Source organism: Histoplasma capsulatum, genomic scaffold, assembly GCF_000149585.1.
Source record: "Histoplasma capsulatum NAm1 scaffold_10 genomic scaffold, whole genome shotgun sequence".
In the NCBI taxonomy this organism is placed as follows: Eukaryota; Fungi; Ascomycota; class Eurotiomycetes; order Onygenales; family Ajellomycetaceae; genus Histoplasma; species Histoplasma mississippiense.
Window position 1 is genome coordinate 1,115,453 of NW_001813973.1, and position 22,106 is coordinate 1,137,558.

Consider the following 22,106-nt stretch of genomic DNA (forward strand, 5'->3'; position numbering starts at 1 on the left):
AAAGAGAACCGTGGCAGTCGTCAGACGAGCGGTGAAAGGAGAACTGGGATTGATCATCGTGGAGCGACGGAAGTAGTTGTTCTGGAGGAACTTCCTGCCGCAGGAGTGTTCTCGTTTCCTTCGAGGAGGTCAAGACATTGGCCTAGGACTAGGATCAGGCAATCAGATCAGTTGACAGACCCCCGAATGTGGCAAAGCTGGCCGAAGCGCGGCAGAGTGGCATGTGTTAGGTTCAACTACCCACCGCTTAAAATTTCTTCCTCCCATACACCCATCTGGTAATCTACCAGCCCATGCTGCTCCATTCGATCACATAAGCGAACCAGTTCTCTTCCCATCTTGTTTAGGGTCTCTTCTGTGAGAAGGCTTGGTGGGCTAGTACCGGATCGGGACTCTAACATCTCCTGAGTCATATCCTTTTGTTTCTGGCATACCGCAAGCCAGCAAATATTAAACTCATTCCACATTTTTAATCGGTCCGAGTGCAATTCTTCCTCGTCGCGAGCGAGCCCTGAAATCAGCTATTAGCTCGAAAGGTATTGCACCGCCTAGGTGCCACACGAATCAACGAGGGAGAAAATCAGAATTTACGGATCGTACATACCAAGTTCGGTCGCATTCCCCAGAAGCCACTCTGATATCTCCAATAATGATTGACTTGCATCTAGCAATCTGCCAGATCGGGTACTTTCGAATGTCTCTCTGAGGGCTCGTTGGTATTGGATATAGGCATCATCGAAACGAGATGATTGACGAGGAAATTCCGAATGTTCGAGGCCATCAGAAGCTGTGGAAGCGGGGAGGCCAGCCATAATTTCGGGCAATGCCGATGCCGTAGATGCACGCGGAAGAGCAGCCGGTTGTGAATACGGCGTGGTCTGAGCTTGGGAAACAGTTAAGTACTTATCAGATCCTCCTGCAACTGCTGGTTCTCCCTCTTGGAAATACTGTGGAACACCAAATTGAGTTGCTAGCACTTCGATAGCGGCAGAATGTCGTGGTTGGTAGTGTGACACCCCTTCATACTGAGACGCTGGCTGGACTTGAGGGGTGATACCATAAACCATATCGCCCTCATATTGTGATAACCGCTGCTGTTGTTGGTTAGGATGCTGGTTTCTGGCAGCAGTAGAGGCAAAATTCGACTGGTATTGTATCCCTCCACTTTGCAAAGTCCCGCCCTGTAGCGGCGGTGTATTGTAAGGCAGTGATTCTGTATATCCATAACTACCATAGGCCGAGACTGAAGAAGTCCGGTCTTGAGATATTACTTCATCAGTACCAGGTCCTCCAGCTGGTTCCGGCTGTTGCTGTTGTCTAAAGCGCTCCGAAGAGCTTCCAGACAAATTGCGAATAGGATATGGCCCAGCGCCAGAGCCTGTTTGGTAGCTAGAAGGGTCATACTTCTTTCGTTGTTGACTATTGCCATCCATCCCCTTGATATCGTCTAAAGGCTCCCGCCCCGCGGCGGATCGAGGTAAGATGGCCGATGCGCCGGAGGCGAGAAAAGGGGATAGCGTCGATTTACAGATTTTCGATTTCTGTCACCCGTTTCCAAGCCAATACTTACTCTGTACGACAAAAGAGCGTTTCGCGCTTTGTGGGGCCTTGTTGGAAGGATCTAGGCTATTTGGTTAACAAACAACCGTAGTGTTAGAACAACATGTTGAAGAGAGACCGTCCTCACTTAACAACAACGAAGTTGAATCTGGGTGCTGCAACAGTGGATTGGGTCCGATTAAGTTTAGTGGTTCACTTCGCAAGAGGGAGTGTGGTTTGGGTACTTTTTGCTGAGATAGGGCGACAAGAGGACCGAATCAATCATCAAGCAAACCCCACCCCCAAAAACCGATATATTGAAAAATGCGGGCTTATAGAAATAATTAGTGGAGAAGTGCAGCGATGCCGATTAAGTGCCACTCTGCTTCGCGCTAAGCTCGGAAATAGGAAGGACAATACGGATAGATAAATGGATTTGATCAACGGTCAACGGGATGCTGCGATCACAACTGAAGCTAGCTAGGTCGACAGAAAATTTGAGGAAATAAGCAGGGGCTATCCTTGCTAACAAGCCAGCTGGCAGCGCCCGAGTCGCATAGGGCTTGCATCTGGAGAAACACCAAAAATAGGCAGAGGCTGTGCTAACTCAGGTGTTCGAGGACAAGAACGGCCGCGCGCAGAATGGGAGCATTCGGCCCTGGGGCACTCCTCACGGCTGTATGGGAGCAAAGAGTGCCTTATAGCAAACGTCTAGAAAACCAAGTCACCCAGTTTTCTGCTGAATAGCGAAAACGTAGGGCACTCGAGAGATGAATGGAACGCGCGGACGTAACTTCGACGAGATATACATAATTTGTTAGTCAGGAGATGTAGCGATTGTAAAGTTCCGGTTCTGTTGTTACAGCAAGTTATGACCGGTTACCATGTATCTGCTCAGCACAGCGTTTTAGTTTACCATCTGATTTCTTCAATTCTTCAGGTCCTAGCACCCGGCCCCTATGCTCGCGTGTTCCGACCAGACTGTAAATACTGCCTGGTAATGCAGCATTGATAATTAATGCCGGCTAGGGTTGACTTATGACATGACAGTCAAAAGGTAATTAAGCATAGTAAACGAGCAAATATAAGGTTTAGCCAGGAGCATCCAGGCTTACACAGTGCTCACGGATGGTGTCCAGGACGATAGCACACTTGCTGACCCCTTGCTTGACTAATGAGCTAGCCAAGGATAGCAATGATTGTCTTAACAATAACGTTAGCTATTTGGGGTTTTCTACTTCACTGGGGTTGGATAGTCTCGAGCGACTGGAATGCCGAGCAAGACTTTGGTGCTCCAGCTTCCAGCATCCTGAGAAGACAAAATAGTTAATATAAAATTTCTCAGTAAGATGCTTCTCGAACATTGCCCAAAATGAAGTTACGCCCTGACAAATACTGTTGTAAGATGTGCCTCGGCCCTATCGTTCAAGCCAAGAGCGTGGTAATTCTGTTAGTTTTTGCGTGTTTTTCTCATTAGTTTAGACTGACTCAAAACCTAGTTTGATCGGAGCAGGCATCAAACGAAGATCAAGGACCTGTCATAACAGGGTCATCATGGTATATTATCCTGCGTATATGGGATATTGTGGACGGCAGCATCACATACCAGTGGAAAATATATCTCACAGTATGCATGTTTCAGGGTGCACAAGAGACTTCCGCATCGAAACACCCGTGGGAGATTTGGGGTTTGTTCATCATCTTTTGAGCAACCTACGGCCCGCTTGCTGTTGATAGATATGGAATTTGTCTCTTCGCCAAATGTTTGGCAATAAAACTTCCTAATATTTTTCATGCCTGCCAACGTTGCTACAAAACCCGATGCCTGTCGCAGAATTAGCGGAAGGGACGATCGGGAGTGAGATTTGTAAGAAGCATTGGGCACGAGCGATGGGTCCTGTGGGAGTTCAGACGTGGAGAACGAACACCAGACACCAGTGCCGAAACTGAATGACTGTAGCCTTCCAGAAACATGCTGATCCCTGAAAACGAGAAGGGGTTCCGTTCCTAGCGTGCTTGGCTGGCATGTTACATCTTGATTGGAATAATCGTCGAGACTCCGATTGGAAGCATGACAGCAGGTAACTAGCTTGAATTAGCAACTATCATACATGCAAGGGCAAAATCGCGTGAATCGTCAAGATTACTCGGGATACAACCTGCAAAGTCTACCTGATGCATTAGGCCTGGAGTGTGGCACCGAGCACAAACCCTTGCATGAAAGTCGACTTATGCTGTGATCCTGTGGCTCCAGCCTAGATTGCCGGTTGCCTCAGCCATTGACATGCAGGAGGTCTGTCTACCGTCCGTGGTTTGGCTGGAGGTTGGAGCATGGCTTGGATGTTGTTTGGGCTGACTAATCTGGCGCAGCCGCTGGTTGCACCGTTGCACTAGTATATCTAAGCTGCTTCTTGAGGGCGACTACTAGTATATACATACTATCATTGACTGCAGATCATATTTCGGGTGCTTCAGAAAAGTGAATCGTAAGAGGCCTAACCAGACCTCATCACCTGTTATGTGGATACAACAAGATACTACTTTTTTGCGGGTTCATTAGTGGAAGACTGGCCTCACTTTGTCACCTCAAGGTTATCCTGGGTTTGATGCGCGTGCTGTCGTCGCAAACGGACTCGATCGCTGGCTGGAATTTCTACGCTAAAATGTCAGTATATCCTGCCCAATATCCTTGCCAGGGAATCTATTCTGATTTTGGATTGGGTTTCCCCTGCGTTGAAGGACTAAACGCAGTATAAGTGGTCTCCATAATTATATTTTCAAGAAAGGAGAACATTTTGGCATCCAATGTATGTCTGTCAATAATAACGGCAAGGATACCCAGACGGGCTGGGCAAATGGGATCCTCTTCACGACGGTTGAAATATCCGAGCATTGAAAACGGGTGAAGGAAAATGCTAACTAATAATATTGATGGGCTCCACCCTAGCTTGGTTCCTAATAAATCAGCCCTGTAATTCGAATTTGAGTGGTAGGCCCTGGAGTAATGCAAGCCGTGATGATTTTCTTTTCAAACTGGAGAATCTTGGGTTCAGGGATGCGGCAGATCTCGATGGCTCCCCAATGCAACACCATTTCCAACACCATTTCATTTTAACACCTTGGACCTCGAATTCATGCAGCCACTGTCTGAGTTACTCGCTACCTGGACCGTCACCCAGCATCCCTGTATATCGATTCTCCAATGCCGGAAAGTTCGAGAACAAAGGGGCCATTGCTCTTGACATGGTAGGTAGTTGGATCGGCCACAATCTATAAATTTGCATTTTCCCTGTACTCTAACTTTATATCTCAGCAGCAGCGACAAACAACCTGAGCTTGAATGGACGCCGCCACTGGAAACGGGTGTTTGGATTGCTCCTCTCGTATTCTCGAAGGCACTTGGATTTCACAACGATCTTACTTTGGCATGCATGGTATTGCATTTAGTTTTGCGAAATCTACTCTATCAAGAATGACCGCCGCCAGCTGAACCTGGAATAGAATTTGCCTGCTCTGAGAACGGATAGTACAAAATTTGATGAATTGAAAGAATAGGGGGTTGTGAAGATTACATGCTAGGGCCAGAGTTGATGCAACAACCTTGTCATTGCCTCGGGACATTGTGACGCTTGATTTCCTCAAGGTTGCTGAGCATAAGCCGTCCAAGCTATTGTTGGAAGCACCCCATCATTATCTCCCTCTGGCAAATGTTACCATCCATCACAAAACCCGCCGGAGACCCCGTCGTTGCAATGGTGGGCGGGAGGTTGATGCCGTCACATGATCGAACCTCCAAAATTCTTCCAGAAAGGAAAAAGGAGTCGCTAAGCCAATCAATGTCAGGTCAGACCTCAGCCGGCTAAGCTGCGTACGGAGAACCCGCTGTAAAGTTTCTGCAGCTTTTGTCCTCTTAGCGGCGGCCGTCATCGACTAGCGCAGCTCGCCCACTGGAGCGCTCACTCCCACTAATACGTCAGATCGTCCTCTGAGACGCTGAGGGCAATTTCAAAAAGTTTCACAGCCAGGCTGCAAAAACTTGAAATCGGGTTTGTTAACTAGTTAGTGGTAAGCAGATTTATTAAACCCCTGCACATGGGACTTCTCCTGACTTATCTCTTTATAGTAAAGTCACTAGCTGTTGTGATCTCCTCTCAAGGATGAGAAGCCACGTTGATAAGGCGGTGAGATGCATATCATCTTCCGGATTTTCAGAGCTAACTTCATGAAGAAGAACAATAATCACAAAAGTGGTTTCAGCCCAATGAAAATACGGGACAAGTGGAGGGGATCACGTTTCACGCATACGAAAATATTAACCTCTTAAAAAATGTTTTCCACAATCAATCTCGGTTTCTGACATCCTTGCTCAAACCCTCATATTTCTTCATCTTCACCGGTATTTCAATAGCGATGAAAACTTGCAAGCAACGGGGAAATTACGACTAACCACACGGCGTCATCCAATGCTCGTCGGCTGGACGATCCGACCAATCCCGGAAGTTACACCGTATATCCAAAACAATGAATAAGTTACACAGAAAAAAAGTGGTAGCACTTGTCCGCTCCCAGGGTTTCACCACCTGATTTCTCCATTTTATTTATTTCTTTTGAAGGGCGTCTGGCCTGCATCAGGCACCGAAAGAATTCCGTTCTGCAATCTGTCAGGGGAAATTAGTGTTTACTTCCTCCGAGATTCATCGCAACCTCTGCCAGCAAAATATTGATTGGCCAGTCGATGTTCAGACACCTCTATGACGGGAGGCCCACATCTTAACCGCAAAGCCTAGTACAGGAATCAAGCAATGCCTCTCTTTCAGCCGCGAGGGCACTTTCCATAGCGTTCTCTAGCACAATCGAGTGGTTTCGGAGCGTCAATTTTGATGCTTGGCCAATGTGTCAGAAGCGAAAGATAGGAGTGCATGAATTAATTTGAAGGCTGTTTAACTCGGCTATTTCTGCCATCCGGCCCAACACGCGATGGTACAGTACACTTTGAATTTCAAATACTGGATATTTTCTACTGTTACTCAGGCATGTACTCAGTACAGTACAGCCCATGTATCCACTGACATTTTGAGCCGTCTTGGGCTTTAACTATATGGTGTTCAACCATTATTGCTCCGTTTTGACCCATATTTATGTCGGGAGGTATTCGCGTTGAAAGGGTTATTCACTGGGTAACACATAAGTGACTGAAATAGGTAAAGCCTCGCTCTATGTTTAGTTATTATTCCATGCAAAGTCGTCTACGAGAATACACATTGGTACAAGGGATGATCAGATATCAGAAATACACTGGGTGAAGTTGACAATTGACGACGGACTGATACCTCGTACCAAGGGGAGATCTTTTTTAGGATTTGTGATCGGAATCCGATGTTCAGACTTGAAAGCAAATTCCCCTGGCTTCTAGGCAATCGATTTAGCACACTCGGTCTTTGTGAATGACGACGACGTAGCTATTTTCGGGTCCGAGGAAGTACGGGGGACCTTTGAGTTTAATTGCCTTGGTTGATAAACCGTTAGCATCCAGAAATGAAACGCGCCTCCATACCGCCTCATGCACTTTGCTTTTTTCCAGTTTCGATTATATCCACGGATAAAGTTGGCAGCATAGTAAATGATTGAGGGAATAGTGGACTACAGCTTGGGCTGCGGTTTTGTTAGAGATGCCGGCTCGGCAGGTTGGATTCTCATCGATAGAGTTTCTCACCACGGGCAGCAGGATTGAAGTTATAAAAGTCAATGTTTACCTTTTTTGAGGAGTTTCACGTTAACCTTGTCGGATTTAAAGTCGTGGTGCTGCTGTAGTAGGATATGTCGATTGAACAACATGTCCAGTATCCTTATATATAAAACTTGGATCTGTATGATTAAGGAGTTTTGGAAAGCGAGATGCCATACTCATCATCTTGATGTCATTCAATATGGCGAAGTCCCAGGAGAACGTAGTGAAATGCAATAGAAGCCGCGGCGCCGAACTCTTATGCGTTTAAAACGGACAACACGGATCTAGATTACAAAAAATAAAAATGTATGTATACGGAGGTCATTTGCGTAGAGAAATATGTGTTTGTCGGATTCATTTTGTCTATCCGACCTCATCTCACACCTTCTCAAAACTAGAAACAAAGAATACCGGGCACGCTCCCAAAAACGGTTTCCATCACAAGTGGCAAGAATATACCAAGTAGGTTGAATAGACATCTCCATTCCGAAACATTCATCTGTCTGATCAAATAACATAGAGGAAGTGCTCTCTAATGCCCTGTCTGGGAAAACGGGCTCGTCCCCACACCAGTATGCATTGCGAAGCTATTGTGGAGTTTATTTCACGGAAAGTAACCGAGTTCCATGAGTAGGTGACATTTTGGCGACTAGCCAAGATTCGCTCGTCCGTCCGAGAGCGGGCCTCTGTGGATAACGTGGCTTTATGCACCGTCAAAGGACGATTGTGGCATTGCTTTTGATCTAAGAAAGGCCAGGTGGCAGTAAACAGGTTGCAATCCGTCGGGCAAATTTGTGTTTCCATCCTGTCGATAGGGTACAGGTGCCGGGTTGACGGCAGAGTATACATACCGCGTGGTGGTTGGTGTGCGATATTCTTTGTGCGAAGCGGGATGTGTACGCAACAGCCGATACCGAAATGGATGTGAACTCAAGCCGAATGCGCGATGTCGCGGGCATGTTCAATTTGTATTTCTTGTGGGGGTTGGTAGAATGAACTGAGACAAAAAAAGGCTTCGGTAAAAATGTAGGAGAGATGTAGGAGACGAATTTAGGATTCGCGGAGCCCATGCTGGGTTGGCTGCTCTCCCACCACCCAACCCTAGATGGAACCAAAAATATGGCGACCGGAATATGCATGAGATTATCGAGAGAGAACAATGACTAGCATACTCCAAGCATGATGCTCGGCACCTCAAAGAAAAGAGACTCGGAGGGGTTAAAGGGCTCGGCGATATGTAGGAATATAAGGGAGACATTTGGAGTGGGTCTGTCTGAAGACTCTAGAGGGTTTCATGACAAGATGTGGAATTGGAGAGAGGTTCTTCAAGATAAAGGATCTAAAGACAAGAGCGCCGTGGTTCTGACGCCGCCGACTTTGTGACCTGAATATCGTCATTTTTGCTCAAAGAGTTTGTGAGTCCGCCCGGCTGCTCGTATATCTGTTGTTGTGGGAATCTCCAAACGAGAGAGATACAGGTTCCAATTGTAATTCAAAAAGATATACATCGACAGGCGGATACCAATTCGGAAGGATAGGGCAGACATGGAATGACACATCTTCGACTTGGGCCTGGTAACTCTTCTTCTTGAACGTAGAAGTTGGTTTGTCAGTTGGTTAAGGATGGAAAAATGTTGATACATATTGTGGGTTGATCTTTGCATTTTCAATGCGGATAATGCGTGAGGATAAAAGGAAAGTGGCTGCAGAGGAGAAGTGAGGTATTCAAACCCTTTCTGGAATTATCTGTGAGAGAATCACAGTAGCATTGCATAATCGAACTCTAAATTCTAGGAATAGCTATTCTCCAATATTCCCGGGAGGGCTGTTCTCTTTGTTTTGGAATCCTCTCGTAACATCATCCCATGTATGATATTATAGTCATCGAGGAAAACAAGAGCATTTGTTGATTCCACGGTTAAGTGGTAGGTTTTGAAATGGAATTATTCTCTATTACTCTCCGAAGCCGTCAACAAGCCGCGCGTAGGTGGATAAGAAACGAAAAAAAGGCTATATGGAAAACGTTTGATATACAGGTTCGCGCTAAGGGAAAAGGGGGGGAAGGGGCGTAAAAGTATGAGTCTAATACAGGAGAAAAGAGAAGTGGAAAATGTGCGACAAACGTTAATGACTCCTTCACCGTCTGACCCAGGCGGGCATTTTTCTGGCTTTCAAATGACCATGCTTCTTTCTCTCGACTTGTCGAGGATCCGTCGAGATACAACCGGCTAAAAGGAAAGTAAGCAGTCAGCGGAAGGGATTTCAGCCCATACAGCCATGCAAGGATGGTTAGATAATGTATCAACATACCTTTCCTCAGAATTGGCTTCATCCCTGGCTCATGAACCAATAGAGCCTTCCCCAGAGCAACGGTAATAGCTTCTGCTTGACCCGTAACACCACCACCTCGCGTGACAGCAAAAACGTTATATTTGTCCAACCGATTCGTCGCCCTTAAAGGCCAGAGAGCACTCTCCCTGTCGTGGACGCGAGGGAAGACCTGGACAATGTTTTTGCCATTGATTAGCACTTTCCCTTCGCCCTCAACCAACCACACTGTCGCATGCGATGTTTTTCGTCTGCCAACGCCTCTAGCCCTGCCCATCTCATCGAGCTTCTTGAGTACAATTTTCTGCTGGTAGGGATCGCCAGGTCGTGTGAAAGTTTTGAGGATATCTTTCACTTCCTGGGGCACCTTGTCCGGTCGGATCTGGTTTAATCTGGAGAGAATCTTCTGGAGCTGGCGATATTTGGCAGCAGGCACCTCCTCATTTATTGCATTTTTGTAATCTGAGTGTTTAAGAAACGCCGTCCGTGGTGCTTCACCTGCAGGGACAGTAGGTAGCATGAAGTATTTACTGTGTATCTGTTCCAGCTTCAACACATGGTCGATAAATTTCGGAGTTCCGGTAAAATAGGCAGGCGAAGCAGGGAGAATGCGTTGGGGGGTAGTTTTCAGTTTCGTCGTGTCAATTGGAGGAGCAGCGGTGATTTCAACTTGTTGCTCGGGTGATGTCGATAATGAGCGTCTTTGAGACTGCGGATGTGTCGTGCTCGCGGATAGACATGTTGTGCGGGAGAGGTGAGCTTCCCGTCGAAAGCTATTCTGCGCAGATCTAAGAGCGCGAGCAACACAGCTCGGCCCTTGCCATGCCATTGTAAAGGATAGGCCTGTGAGAAATTATATTAATTGTTATTTGACACTGTCCTCCTCCTCCTCGTCGTTGTTATTCTCTTCTTGGATTTTTTCAATCATCGGAAGGGGAGTATATCACGTGTCTAGCAGCCGCGAATTTAGTTTCTCCGCTCCGAAGGCGGGCCCAAACAGGCAATTTTTTCAACACGAAAACTTTCTGCTTTTCTCTCCACAACCAACACCAACATCCTCGTCACCTCCCTCCCACTGCAGAACATTCCAATCCTTCTGTGGTTTCCAAGATGGCTTTCGGCACAATTTACGGGTTCGCTGTAAGTATTATCCCTGAGACAGGCGTGCTCTCCTGGCATCTACCCTCGTGTGTTATTGCTTGCTGAAGCAAGGAGGGGCTGCTGAGCACCACAACAGAGCACAACTAACAGGTCTTCGCCTCTAGGACAATCCTCGCACCACTGCGTGCCGGATAGCAGCCAAGGCTAACAACCTCGACGTCAAACTCGTTGAGAAGACATCTGTTAAGTCTGCTGAGTATGAGAAATTAAATGCTCTGAACAAGATCCCCACTTTCGTGGGCGCCAATGACTACGTCTTGACTGAGTGCATTGCCATTGCTATTTACCGTTTGTATCCCCCGCTCCCCATTTGTTGCGATTGTATAGATTCCTTCCCGAGTATACGTGCATACACACAGACATATTTTATATGATGAGTCATATTATCATTCAGTTATCCCTGACAGAATTGTTTTGCTGTTGACTTCTTTGAACTCTGATCCCACTTGTATTTTTTTTCTTGTCTTTTTTAAAAAAAGAAAAGCAATGTACAGCCTTTGTCCCTTTGGACTGAGATGCTTATGTCCCTCGGATTCGTATCCATGACTGACATTGCAAATTGCTGTAGTCGCATCCCAAAATGAGAAGACCACCCTTCTAGGCAAGACGAAGCAAGACTATGCTTCGATCCTTCGCTGGATGTCGTTCGCCAACAGTGAACTTGTCCCTACTCTTGGTGGTTGGTTCCGTCCTCTTGTTGGACGTGACCCATACAACAAGGCCTCTGTTGAGGCTAGTTCCAAGGCTGCTCTAAAGGCCTTTGCCCTTCTCGAGAAGCACCTTACCACTAACACCTATCTGGTTGGCGAACGTCTCACTCTAGCTGACCTCTTTGCCGCTTCGATGGCTTCTCGTGGCTTTGAATTTGTTCTTGGCAAGACCTGGCGCTTGGATAACCCAGCTGTCACTAGATGGTATGAGACCGTTGTTAACCAGGACGTTTACGAGGCTGTTGTCCCCAATCCAACTTTTGTTGAGGAGGGCTTGAAGAACGTTCCCCCCAAGAAAGTAGAGAAGGCACAACCTCCGCCGCCTGCTGAAGAGGAGCCGAAACCGGCTCCAAAGCCTAAACACCCTCTCGACGCCCTCGGCAAGCCAACCATGATCCTTGACGATTGGAAGCGCAAGTACTCCAACGAGGACACCCGATCAGTAGCTATGCCATGGTTCTGGGAACACTACAAACCAGACGAATATTCCTTGTGGAAGATTGAGTACAAGTACCCTAAGGAGCTCAAGTTGACCTTTATGTCAAGCAACTTAGTTGGTTAGTCCAATGCGCTCATTCGGGTTTCAGCTCATCACTACTAACATCCCCCGTTGTAGGCGGTTTCTTTACCCGTCTCGAGGCCTCCCGCAAGTACGTCTTCGGCGCTGTCTCTGTCTACGGAAAGAATAATGACAACGCAATCATGGGTGCCTTTCTCATCCGCGGCCAAGAGGCTGCCCCTGCTTTTGATGTCGCTCCTGACTGGGAAAGCTACACTTTCACCAAGCTGGATTCCAACAACCCGGAGGACCGCAAGTTTGTCGAGGACCAGTGGGCCCAAGACGTTTCCATCACTATTAATGGCACGGAATACCCCAATGCTGATGGTCGTGTCTGCAAATAAAGAGTGAGCGGATTGATTATTAAGTCGATTACGTTTTGTCGCGCTGCTCTCTACAGCGCCTCTATAATTTCTTCTCCCCTTTCAGCAACGCGAAGAGCTTCGGTTGAAGATGTTACGACGAAGTAATATGATAATGATTCGATTCAATGAAGTTAAAAGAACCTGATTACAAATTTCGAAAAACCTGTTCATATCAATTGATATTTCTCATCAAGCTCTATACGTGTAATGATTTTATTTTTGCCACAATATAATCCTGAATGTGTCCCTAGCCAACAATATAGAAAAGAAGATATCACACCCGCCACCTATTTATTACCTTATCCAGAGAGTAGCAAACGCAATAAAACTATAACCCTGAGAAAGGAAATAAAGTAAACTATTCCACCCCCCTCCGCCCCCACGGCATTTCCTTCCTTTCCTTCCCGACAACCTTCTTCCGCCTCCTCTCCAACGCCCTCTGTTTCTCCTTTCCACTCATCTCCGTGAACCGCTTCGCAATGACCTCCTTCTTCACTTCCCCCTTCTTCAAAAAGTATGGCTGACTCTTCTTCCCCTCGCGAATCAACTCCTTTTCTCTTCGCCGATGCTGTACCAACACCTCCCTCTCCATCTCCTTCCGCTCAAACGCTCGCTGCCGATCACTCATGGACGTAATCTCTCGCTTGAGACGCACGATCTCATGATCGTCACGCTCTGTCTTCTTTTTCTTGGTTTGTAATGCCGAGACCTGCTTGCGTAGCTCTGCGATTTCATCTGTGCGATAGTGGTTGAGGAAGGCGTAGTTATTGCGCGCGTGGATGTCAGCGTTAGCCGCTGTGGATGGATTGCCGTTGGTGCTGTGGCTTAGGACGACGGAGTCGAAGCGCGGGTCGCGGGGTTTGGGGGCAGCGAGCGGTTCGATGATGGTGCGTTTGCGGGAAACGGCGTGGCGGGATGATTGGATTGTGGGGGCATGTTTAGAGGTTCGGTGGGTGAGTTTTTGAGGAGGTTTTTTGGCATTGGAGGCCAGGTGTTTCTGGAATTCGGATAGTCCTTGGCCCTGATCATGTTCTTTGTTGGAGGAGGTAGAGGGAGTTGGAGACTGTCTGCTGAGAACTTTTGTCCTTTTCGGTGTGATGTCCGTTGTTGAGGTGGTACGTCGTTTTCGCTTTCCTAGGGCTGCTTGAGCTTTGGCGAGAGCGCCGAAGGAGATTGTGTTTAGCGAGGGGTTTATGTCAGAGATCTCTGTATGTCCATCATCCTCCGTATCATCATCATCGGTCTCACGCTGGTCTCTGTTATCTTGCTCTGTGTCTTCATTAGATTCCCTTTCGTCTAACGACTCATTTGAAACTGATTCGTCCGAGAAATGCTCAAAATCTTCTTCTCTTAGTCGAGCTCTTACCCGCTGGTTGAGCTTACTTGAAATTGGCATGTCTGGGTACTTCGGGATGTATACAGCAGATAGATATTTGCAGTGTCGAATTGTGTAAATTATTTTGCCCTAATATCAAAAGCGGTGAAAAGTAAATTCAGAAACTTGTCATGTGATTATATTGACTCCTCGAAAGAAGAATTGCAGGTCAATGAGATATAATTTATGATTTACAGCTGATTCTATGAAAGTTATTTGATCTTTTTGTAGAATTAAGTTCTGTATAGTCCTATCCGTCTCCTATTCGCTCTCTTCGAATTTCATATATGATGGTCCCATTGCGACCTTTGCTCTCTCAAGTGCCCGTTCCTATCCCTTCGAAGCCATCACGGACGACGACAAACACGCCGGGCCGCTATATGGTGAGTATTTATACAATTATTCTACCCGCTTTTGTCTATGGTGCTTCTCAGTCATCCTCTTTCTTTGTCTAACTTTTCACCCGGTCCCACAGCCCTCTGCTGCCACGATACACCCTCACTCCCCGGTTCAACAACCCACGAATACTAGCATGAATGCTCCAAACCCCACATTGGCGCGCGAGGACGACCAACGCATTAGATCAAGCTCACGGAGACCTTATGATTTCAAGTGGGCGGCACATGAGCAGAGCGGCAGTGAACTGGCACAGCCCTACGAACCGACATCTTCAAGGTACCAGGGAACGCGAGAGCGTGACAGAACGTTAGATGCTGGTGTGCCCACATACCATTCCCTTGCAGTGCAGGACTCCCTGCAGGAACGGGGGTACGTCCCTGTACCTCAATCTGTATATGCGCAGACGGCGTCGATGTGAATATTTACTTTGCCTTATCTTGCGAACCATTTCAAACGTTTTGTTAATTGTGACACTCAGACCAGTTGCGGGCGCATCACGACCACTACCATGGGTATTACCAACTCGTTCCCATCATCAATATCAACAGCAGCAATACCACAACCAATACCAATATCAAGACCAATACCGAAACCAATATCAATCCCCACCCTTCCAACACCGTCTATATGCCTCAGCATTCACAATCCCATTCACACCTATAAACCGCTCAACAATTGCTGCTCCCCGCGCACTCACATTTCATCAACTACAACAACACCACCACTACCACAATCATTTCAATTCCGGCCCACTCCAATCCCACAGCTCCGACTCCAACCCGCGCCCACAAACCTCCACCAGTCCGCGCTCAGTCACACCTCCAACTGTCGCCAGTGCAACTACCGCCTACATTACCCAATCCTCCTCACAACCAACCATAGCGGCGAGCACCCGACCTCTCCTCATAATCCTCGATCTAAACGGCACTCTGATCCATCGCATAGGCCGGCGGCCACTCCGTTTCAAGACACGCCCAGGCCTATACAACTTTATCAACGAGCTCTTCGAGAACTACACTGTGATGGTATGGACGAGCTCACGACCGCAGACGGTGCGAGAGGTACTGGAGAGGGCATTCGTGGCGGAGGAGAGGGAGAAATTTGTCGCCGTCTGGGCGCGGGATACGTTGGGGTTGAGCGCAAAGCAGTATGCAGAGAAGGTGCAGGTTTACAAGAGACTGGATAAGGTGTGGGCCCACAAGGGAATCGCAAAGTCCTACCCGGCAACAATTGAAAATGAGAGGAATGGAAACGACGAGGGTAATGCTACGACTACGTCTACCACCACGGCTAATCCTGCTATGAGCGGCGGCGACGTCAGTGTCGGCATGAAGAAGCAGAAGAAGAAAAAGAAGAAAGGAAAAGACAGGAGGAACCAGGAGCCATCTGACGACACACCCTGGAACCAAACAAATACCCTCCTCATCGATGACAGCGCCCTCAAAGCCCTCGCGCAGCCGTACAACATCATCGAAATCCCCGAATTCGCAAACGAGCACCCACCCGCGCATGAGGAGAAGGTGCTTGACACCGTCCTACGGCAACTGCGCGTGCTATCGCGCCATGCGGATGTTAGTTGCAAGGTGCGTGAGTGGGAGGAGCTGAGGAGAGGTTTGCAATGGCAACATCAACGGCAGGCGGGGGAAAGTGGAGGAAATGCCCAAGAGGATGGGGATGGGAATGTGGAAGCGCATCTGCCGAAATCGCATTCGCGAGAGGATATCCAGAGGTTCTGGGATGTGCAGTTGGCGAGGGATGAGGAGGCTATTAGACGGATGGATGGACGGAGGGAGGAGGACGAGGAGGAGGAGGAGGGCGGCGCTGGTAATCTGCATACTGTGGAGACCGGTGTTGAGACCGCGGCTATATCGATACCCCATCGTCAAGGGGGGGAGGAGGGTTCTCAAGGGCGAATCCAGAAGAGTCATGGCGAAGAGCGAACGCCGTCGCCGACGCAGCGTGGGCATTCACGCATCCTTTTGACCGAAAGGCATCTCCAAATCCACACGGGCAACGAAGAAGCAGGAGTCCTCGTCGAAAAGAAGAACCATGTAAAGAAGCAGAAGAAGGCTGAACGGCGCGATGTGACAGCTGCTACAGATGCCATTACTCTTACTGGCGAGGAGAGTATATGTGGAGGGGAGCGGGACGGAGATAGCGAGACGGATGGTGGTGTTGCATTGGGCTCGAGTTGAAACGAATTAAGGACTGCGTCGCGTTCCGAAAGCTGAGTGGCCGGCTACGTGAGCTTTGGCGCATATGAAACTGGGGATTTATAATTATGACGCTATCGTTTACGTTGGGCGTTGGATTTACGGACTGCATTTTTGCATTGGGGCATTGGGGGCCAGAGTGAAGTTTCTTTTTCCTCTGACCTACCCTTTCCTACTGTACCCTCTTTGGGTATTTCTTTCTCTTTTGTATCATAATAGAAATAACTCTAGAACCTACGTGTACTTTCCTCTATACGTTGATACCCTGTAACATAGTGAGGAGCCGAATGTAATTGGATTTGATTTTCAAACATCATCTATACGGCGCACACATCCTACAGGCATCGATATACCTACTTATCTTCTTAGCCGGCTCATTTTCAAATGATTGTCTCCTTTGTCAATTCCAAAAAAAGAAGAAAGGAAGGAAGAATACGAAAAATCACTACGCAAAATCCTGCGTGAAAGTGAGTGGTGACGAGAGAAAGTAGGACAAACCATCATAGCTGGTATAGACGACCGCACTCTGCATAACAAGAATCCTATATACACCTTTTGTCTCTTTATCCTACTACTCATGCTCATGTACAGAGTATATTGAACAATATTCTCAAGCTCGAAAGATGTTACCACCTGAATCTATAAATGAATCACATGCCCAGATGTTTTAAAACCTTTTTAGACCTAGTAAAAATTTGCTGAGTCCTGTAAATGCCCTTCTCATTAGATATTAAATAAACACGATGGTTTGTCAAAAACAAATCCAGGGGCTAGAAAGGATTGATAATGAATAATGAGGAACGGAACAATTATCTGCTGAGAAGTCAAAATCAAGAATCAATGAGCTTTAACTGGATGATATGTAGAAAATCAGGCATAACAGTATCCAGATGAACAATTGAACAGGTTAAAATACTGAGATGAAAAGGGATATGAGTAGTCGGTAGATACATGGATAGAGATGAAAGTAAATTCAAAAATCAAAAGCGAAGAGAAAACACTATTCACAGAAAAGTTATATAAAAAAGTTATGTCTGATTCACAGAAACTTTGAGAAAAGAAATGACAAAAAGGTGCACCAGACACCTTTCAGTCGACAACAAAATACCAAAATAAAAATCAAAAAGCCCATCTAGGAAAAATGAAATAACTGAAATTTAAGTAACAAAACATAAATGTGAGATATCAACAAAGATATGAGTAGAATAGACTCCAGCCAACCTTTCCACTGACACAACAAATGGATAGCATCAGTTCAAAAGTTTGGATATGAATGCAACATTTGAGAACAAGAGACAGATGAAGCAATGGAGTATCTTGATAGGGGGTATGTATGAAAGCTGGAAGAGGAAAAAAATTTGGAAGGAATAAAATAAGCGCAAATGAAAAAATGAGAAGTTGTGGGTGAGCAATATATAAAAAGGTGAAGAGCGCAAAGGAATATAAAGAGAATAAACCCCCAAGGATGAAAAGAGGAGGATATGATAAAAAAGCAAGACATAACCGAAACATCAACAGCATTATCAAAAATGGAAAGCAAAACTCGGAGGATTGGGGCATTACAACGACCACGTCCTTGAAATCCAAGCTATCGATATCGATACCAATACCCATACCAGCATATCCACGCAAATAGCAGATGGATCGCATAGTACAGCATATGGTAGAAATGAATAGCAAAGACAAGATCATGCCCCAATCCTTCCGCTAGTGGCAACGAAAGCCAAAAAAAAAAAAAAAAAAAAAAAAAAAAAAAAATACCAAGGCGAAACACGAAAGGGGTCAGGTACCATGAAAACCGAAACCGAAACCGAAACCGGAAAAGAAATATGGATGGAAATAGGAAGTGAAAGAGGAACGAGGACGGAAACGGCATCGATCAAAGCAGAAGATCAATCAATCAACAATGAAGTTGAAGAACAGAGGAAACATCAAAACGTGAGCAGCAAACAGCACATCCGCCCTCGCTCCATCCATTCCAGTGCCCACAATCTATTCCAATCCCCACATCCCTACGAATGAAACAAATCCCATGCCCGTGCACACAAACCCAAAAACTCTTCTTTCTTCCTCCTCTGCGTCTCCGGCGAATCTCTTCCTGCCCCAAATGGACCCCCTCCATACCCAAACGTTACGCCAGTCCCTGAACCTGCACCGGCGCCACCACCTGTAGGATAGCCAGCACCGCCGCCAGGACTCCCCCCTTGGCCTCCAGCAGTTCCACGAGTTGCAGCAGATGTGGGGCCTGGGACAGGTGCAGGCGCGCCGCGGAACCTCGTATCTGCCGGCCCGGAACCTAGCGGTGGACTGCCGTTATCGCGCTCATATTCGTTGCGCGTGCGACGGCGGCCGGCGGTTGAGTGAGGGTATTGTTGCTGTTGTTGCTGATGCTGATTGTGGAGGTGATGGTGATGATGATAGTGGAGCGAGCTGGAGGTGTGTTGTTGCTGGATGCCATTTGTATTGGTGCTGGGGAGCCGTGGGGAGACAGGTTGGTGACGTTGGTTGGTAGTACTGCTTTGCTTATTATTGGTGACCGTTGAGTTTGTGTTACTGTTGTAGTGGACAATTCGCGGAAGGAGATCTTCGCGGCCACCAGCGAGTTCATGCACGGCTTCTTCGGCGGAGCGGTATTCACGGGGACGTTTTGTGGTTGATGCGCTGCCACCGGTGGTGGTGGTGGTGGTGGTGGAAGTTGTGCAGGAGGACGTAGGGTGGTTTGCAGGAAGGGAGGGAGAGGACAAGGGTCCTATATTGTTATTATTATTGTTGTTGTTGTTGCTGCTGGTATTAGAATTACTGTTAGGTTGGTAGAAGCCGCCATTGTTACTGTTGTTTGGATTGTTGCTACGTCTGTGCGTGGGGTTATTCCTGTCATCGCGATCCCATTCACGGTGATCGCGTTCTTGATTGCGGGGGACGAGGGTATCAGAGCCGAAAACGTCGGCAATGGGTGGGAGGCGATTGTTTGTCTGATTTGCTGGGGCGACATGGTGGATGGGGGAGTTCATACGATGGTCTGAAGCGTGGTTTATAAGATGACGGGTGATGGGGTGTGGGTTGTGCCGGCCTGTGAAGGTCTGGTTTAGCGGGGCGGACTGGATGACTCGTTCATTGGCGAATTGCGAGGCTGATGGGGGAACAATCGACAAACCCGGAGGAGGGCGTTTCTTGGACGAAGACGGGGTTTTGAGAGAACCGAACAGATTTGATTCTGAGGGTTTGATGCCATCGGGACCATCGCCCTTGGCTGTTTTCTGCAGGCGAGATTCGATTATCGATCTCTGTTGGTCTCTGACGGAGATGCTACGTTGAAGCTGCTCGTGGATGATCGGGTCTTGGGTCTGGAAGCCGGGAGATAGGCAAGCTAAGCCAACATCATGCATAGCAGTCAATCCACCTTCCCTTGCAGTCAAAGGACCGCGCGCTGTGGAGGAACCGGATTGTGCGGAGAGGGTGCTGGAGGAGAGATCAAGTTTTCGTGGACGATGACGGGAGTTGGAGTGGAGGCTGGGAGAGGTTGAGGGTTCCTTTTTGACTAGTATTTTGGACGACCCAGCGCCCCCGCTTCGAGAACTATAAGAGACAAGATATTTAGCTTCCAGAGGAAAATTATAACGTGTGAGTGAGAAGATAGAAAAACCTACATGTTTGGCGAGCGTTTACCATCAGGGGGGGTGGTTTTGCCGGAGGCGCGATCCGTGGTAGCCTGTAACGGTGTGGAAGTGGCAGCAGGATGAGAAGAAGAAGACATGGCAGGAGCAGGAGCAGGAGCAGGATAGGAGTTGGAGGAGGACGATGAGGCGGAGGAGTCGTTGACACGGCCAAGGGCAGTGAGACGATCTCGATCTCTGTCTCGGTCTCTGTCACGATCGCGGTCACCGTCGCGGTCACGGTTGTGGTCACGGTTGTGGTCAACCATTGGGGGGAGGGGAGCAGCGGTGGGTGGAGCAACCGCGGTGGACATATCTAGTTTGGTGCGACGGAGAAATATATCTGGTGGTTGGAGGTGAGAATGGAGGAGGATGTGTGTATTGAGGCTGTCGTGTAGCCTCACTCGACCTCACACAAAACGATATATGATTCCACGATGATTACTTATCCAAGGGAGCGACAGACTGGTGAATAATGACAAATAAATGAATGAATAATGACTTCTTATCCCCCTTCCTCGATTCCTCCTCGTATATTGGCCTTGGGTTTCCCACGGGCTTCAAATCGAGTAAATGAACGAAACGAATGTGGGTGCGGACTGTGATGCAGTTAGCCGCCAGCTCGTGTGAAGGGAAGGGGTGACGAAAAGAAGAGGTGTGGAAGGGGGTTCAAACCAGGTTACCAACAATCAGGCAGTCAGACACATCCAGGCTGACAGGCCAGATGCTTATTGTTGCTGGGGGGTGAGAGACGAGGGAGCGGGTTGGCGGGTTGGTGGTTGGTTGGTTGGTTGGTTGGTTGGTTGTTGGCCGGTGGCTGGCCGTGGTTGGTGGTTGGTGGTTGGTGGGCGATGGTTGAGAGGTCGCTAAGTAGGTGGCGGGGGGGTGTTGGGAGGAGGATGGGCAGGACGAGCACTCGCAGCAAACGCCGTCCAGGAGACGCCTAGATAAGAGAGGGAGAGGAGAAAGGATGTTGAGGATAGAAGAAAGGAAGAGGAGCAGGAAGGATGAGGCGGAAGGGAGAGGCGGCTCTTTGTCTGCACATCCCTCGTTTCTGCTCCTGGCCTCAACGTCCATCTTCTCCGCCGCCGAGCGTTTCAACCCGCGACAGAACACAGGCGACGCTGTTTCAGCCAGCTGCCAATCACACTCCCCGCACCGATTGATTGTCTCAGAGATCGGGTCAGTGCTTGATTGCTTGTTTTGTTTTCCCTTTCCAGTCTGCTCATCTCATCCGGACATCCGCTCACAAAACTACCGTCTGTATCTACAGATATAAATATATCAACAATATCCAGGCGGGCCTCCGCCGCATATCACCCAAATTAGTTATCTTAGATAAAAGTAAGTAATGGCTTCTCTGCCATCTGGTCAACCCACGCCATGCACACACATTGTGTATCCACTTGCCCTGTAACCGCCCTAGCTTGCTAGCACAAACGATGGTAGCAGGCCTGCTGCCAGTCGGCGGCTGCTCACTGGCCGGCAGCAAAAAATCAAAATCCACTCCCTAGTCCACTTGCGAAATATTTTCCCAGCTCGGCCCTTTCAGGCCCCTCAGGTCTAGCCACGCAGGGACTTCTTAACCCCCGTGGAGAATATAACGTGTAGCTACTGTGTTTCATGTCATCCTCCTCTTTCGTGGCACAAGATGGAACTCACCCTGAAAGACATCGTGTTCGCCAATATTACCGTTTCGTAACTAGAGAATCAACCAATATCAAAATCAACTGAACGGGAAACGGGGGCGTTAGCAGACATGCGTTTTGGGGAGCTCTTGCTTCACTCCCACAACCAACAAACCGTTTACTTTGATTCTTCGTTTCTTCAGGGCTCATCGTTTCTGACACCTCTAGCAAAACACGGCACAAACCTAATGAAACGAACGTTGAACGCACTCAAAACAAAATATTATGAAACAAAGAACGAAATATCTTGCGAGTGTCTCACCAAAGAAGGAAGGAAAGAAAGAAAAAACCCCACCGAAAATAAACTCAAATTCAGCGAAGAACATGTTTCCGTCTCAATGCCCGAATGCCCTCAAGGGAGCGAAATCCATGCTAAAGCGTCGAATAA

At 47.8% G+C, this 22,106-nt stretch overlaps 7 protein-coding genes across 7 annotated transcripts; 2 read left to right on the top strand and 5 right to left on the bottom strand.

The window, feature by feature from the left end:
* Window positions 1–53: 53 nt before the first annotated feature.
* HCAG_08233 (predicted protein) lies at window positions 54–1,665 on the bottom strand (the record flags this gene model as incomplete). The annotated part of the gene is made up of 5 exons (XM_001537074.1): window positions 54–148; window positions 245–511; window positions 605–1,447; window positions 1,571–1,626; window positions 1,661–1,665. 5 exons carry the CDS (start codon window positions 1,663–1,665, stop codon window positions 54–56), a joined length of 1,266 nt encoding a protein of 421 aa, XP_001537124.1.
* A 6,305-nt stretch (window positions 1,666–7,970) lies between these two features.
* On the bottom strand, window positions 7,971–8,337 carry HCAG_08234 (predicted protein; the record flags this gene model as incomplete). Its single annotated transcript, XM_001537075.1, has 2 exons — window positions 7,971–8,072; window positions 8,119–8,337. The coding sequence occupies 2 exons, from the start codon at window positions 8,335–8,337 to the stop codon at window positions 7,971–7,973; spliced, it is 321 nt and encodes a 106-aa protein (XP_001537125.1).
* Window positions 8,338–9,403: 1,066 nt separating this feature from the next.
* HCAG_08235 (mitochondrial 37S ribosomal protein MRPS9) lies at window positions 9,404–10,424 on the bottom strand (the record flags this gene model as incomplete). Its single annotated transcript, XM_001537076.1, has 2 exons — window positions 9,404–9,495; window positions 9,578–10,424. 2 exons carry the CDS (start codon window positions 10,422–10,424, stop codon window positions 9,404–9,406), a joined length of 939 nt encoding a protein of 312 aa, XP_001537126.1.
* A 281-nt stretch (window positions 10,425–10,705) lies between these two features.
* Window positions 10,706–12,369, top strand: HCAG_08236 (elongation factor 1 gamma domain-containing protein; the record flags this gene model as incomplete). Its single annotated transcript, XM_001537077.1, has 4 exons — window positions 10,706–10,735; window positions 10,861–11,044; window positions 11,325–12,023; window positions 12,083–12,369. The coding sequence occupies 4 exons, from the start codon at window positions 10,706–10,708 to the stop codon at window positions 12,367–12,369; spliced, it is 1,200 nt and encodes a 399-aa protein (XP_001537127.1).
* A 379-nt stretch (window positions 12,370–12,748) lies between these two features.
* Window positions 12,749–13,786, bottom strand: HCAG_08237 (predicted protein; the record flags this gene model as incomplete). The annotated part of the gene is made up of 1 exon (XM_001537078.1): window positions 12,749–13,786. One exon carries the CDS (start codon window positions 13,784–13,786, stop codon window positions 12,749–12,751), a length of 1,038 nt encoding a protein of 345 aa, XP_001537128.1.
* A 269-nt stretch (window positions 13,787–14,055) lies between these two features.
* On the top strand, window positions 14,056–16,359 carry HCAG_08238 (predicted protein; the record flags this gene model as incomplete). Its single annotated transcript, XM_001537079.1, has 3 exons — window positions 14,056–14,148; window positions 14,241–14,533; window positions 14,643–16,359. 3 exons carry the CDS (start codon window positions 14,056–14,058, stop codon window positions 16,357–16,359), a joined length of 2,103 nt encoding a protein of 700 aa, XP_001537129.1.
* A 2,030-nt stretch (window positions 16,360–18,389) lies between these two features.
* On the bottom strand, window positions 18,390–20,299 carry HCAG_08239 (conserved hypothetical protein; the record flags this gene model as incomplete). The annotated part of the gene is made up of 3 exons (XM_001537080.1): window positions 18,390–19,126; window positions 19,178–19,953; window positions 20,025–20,299. The coding sequence occupies 3 exons, from the start codon at window positions 20,297–20,299 to the stop codon at window positions 18,390–18,392; spliced, it is 1,788 nt and encodes a 595-aa protein (XP_001537130.1).
* Between the last annotated feature and the right edge of the window lie 1,807 nt (window positions 20,300–22,106).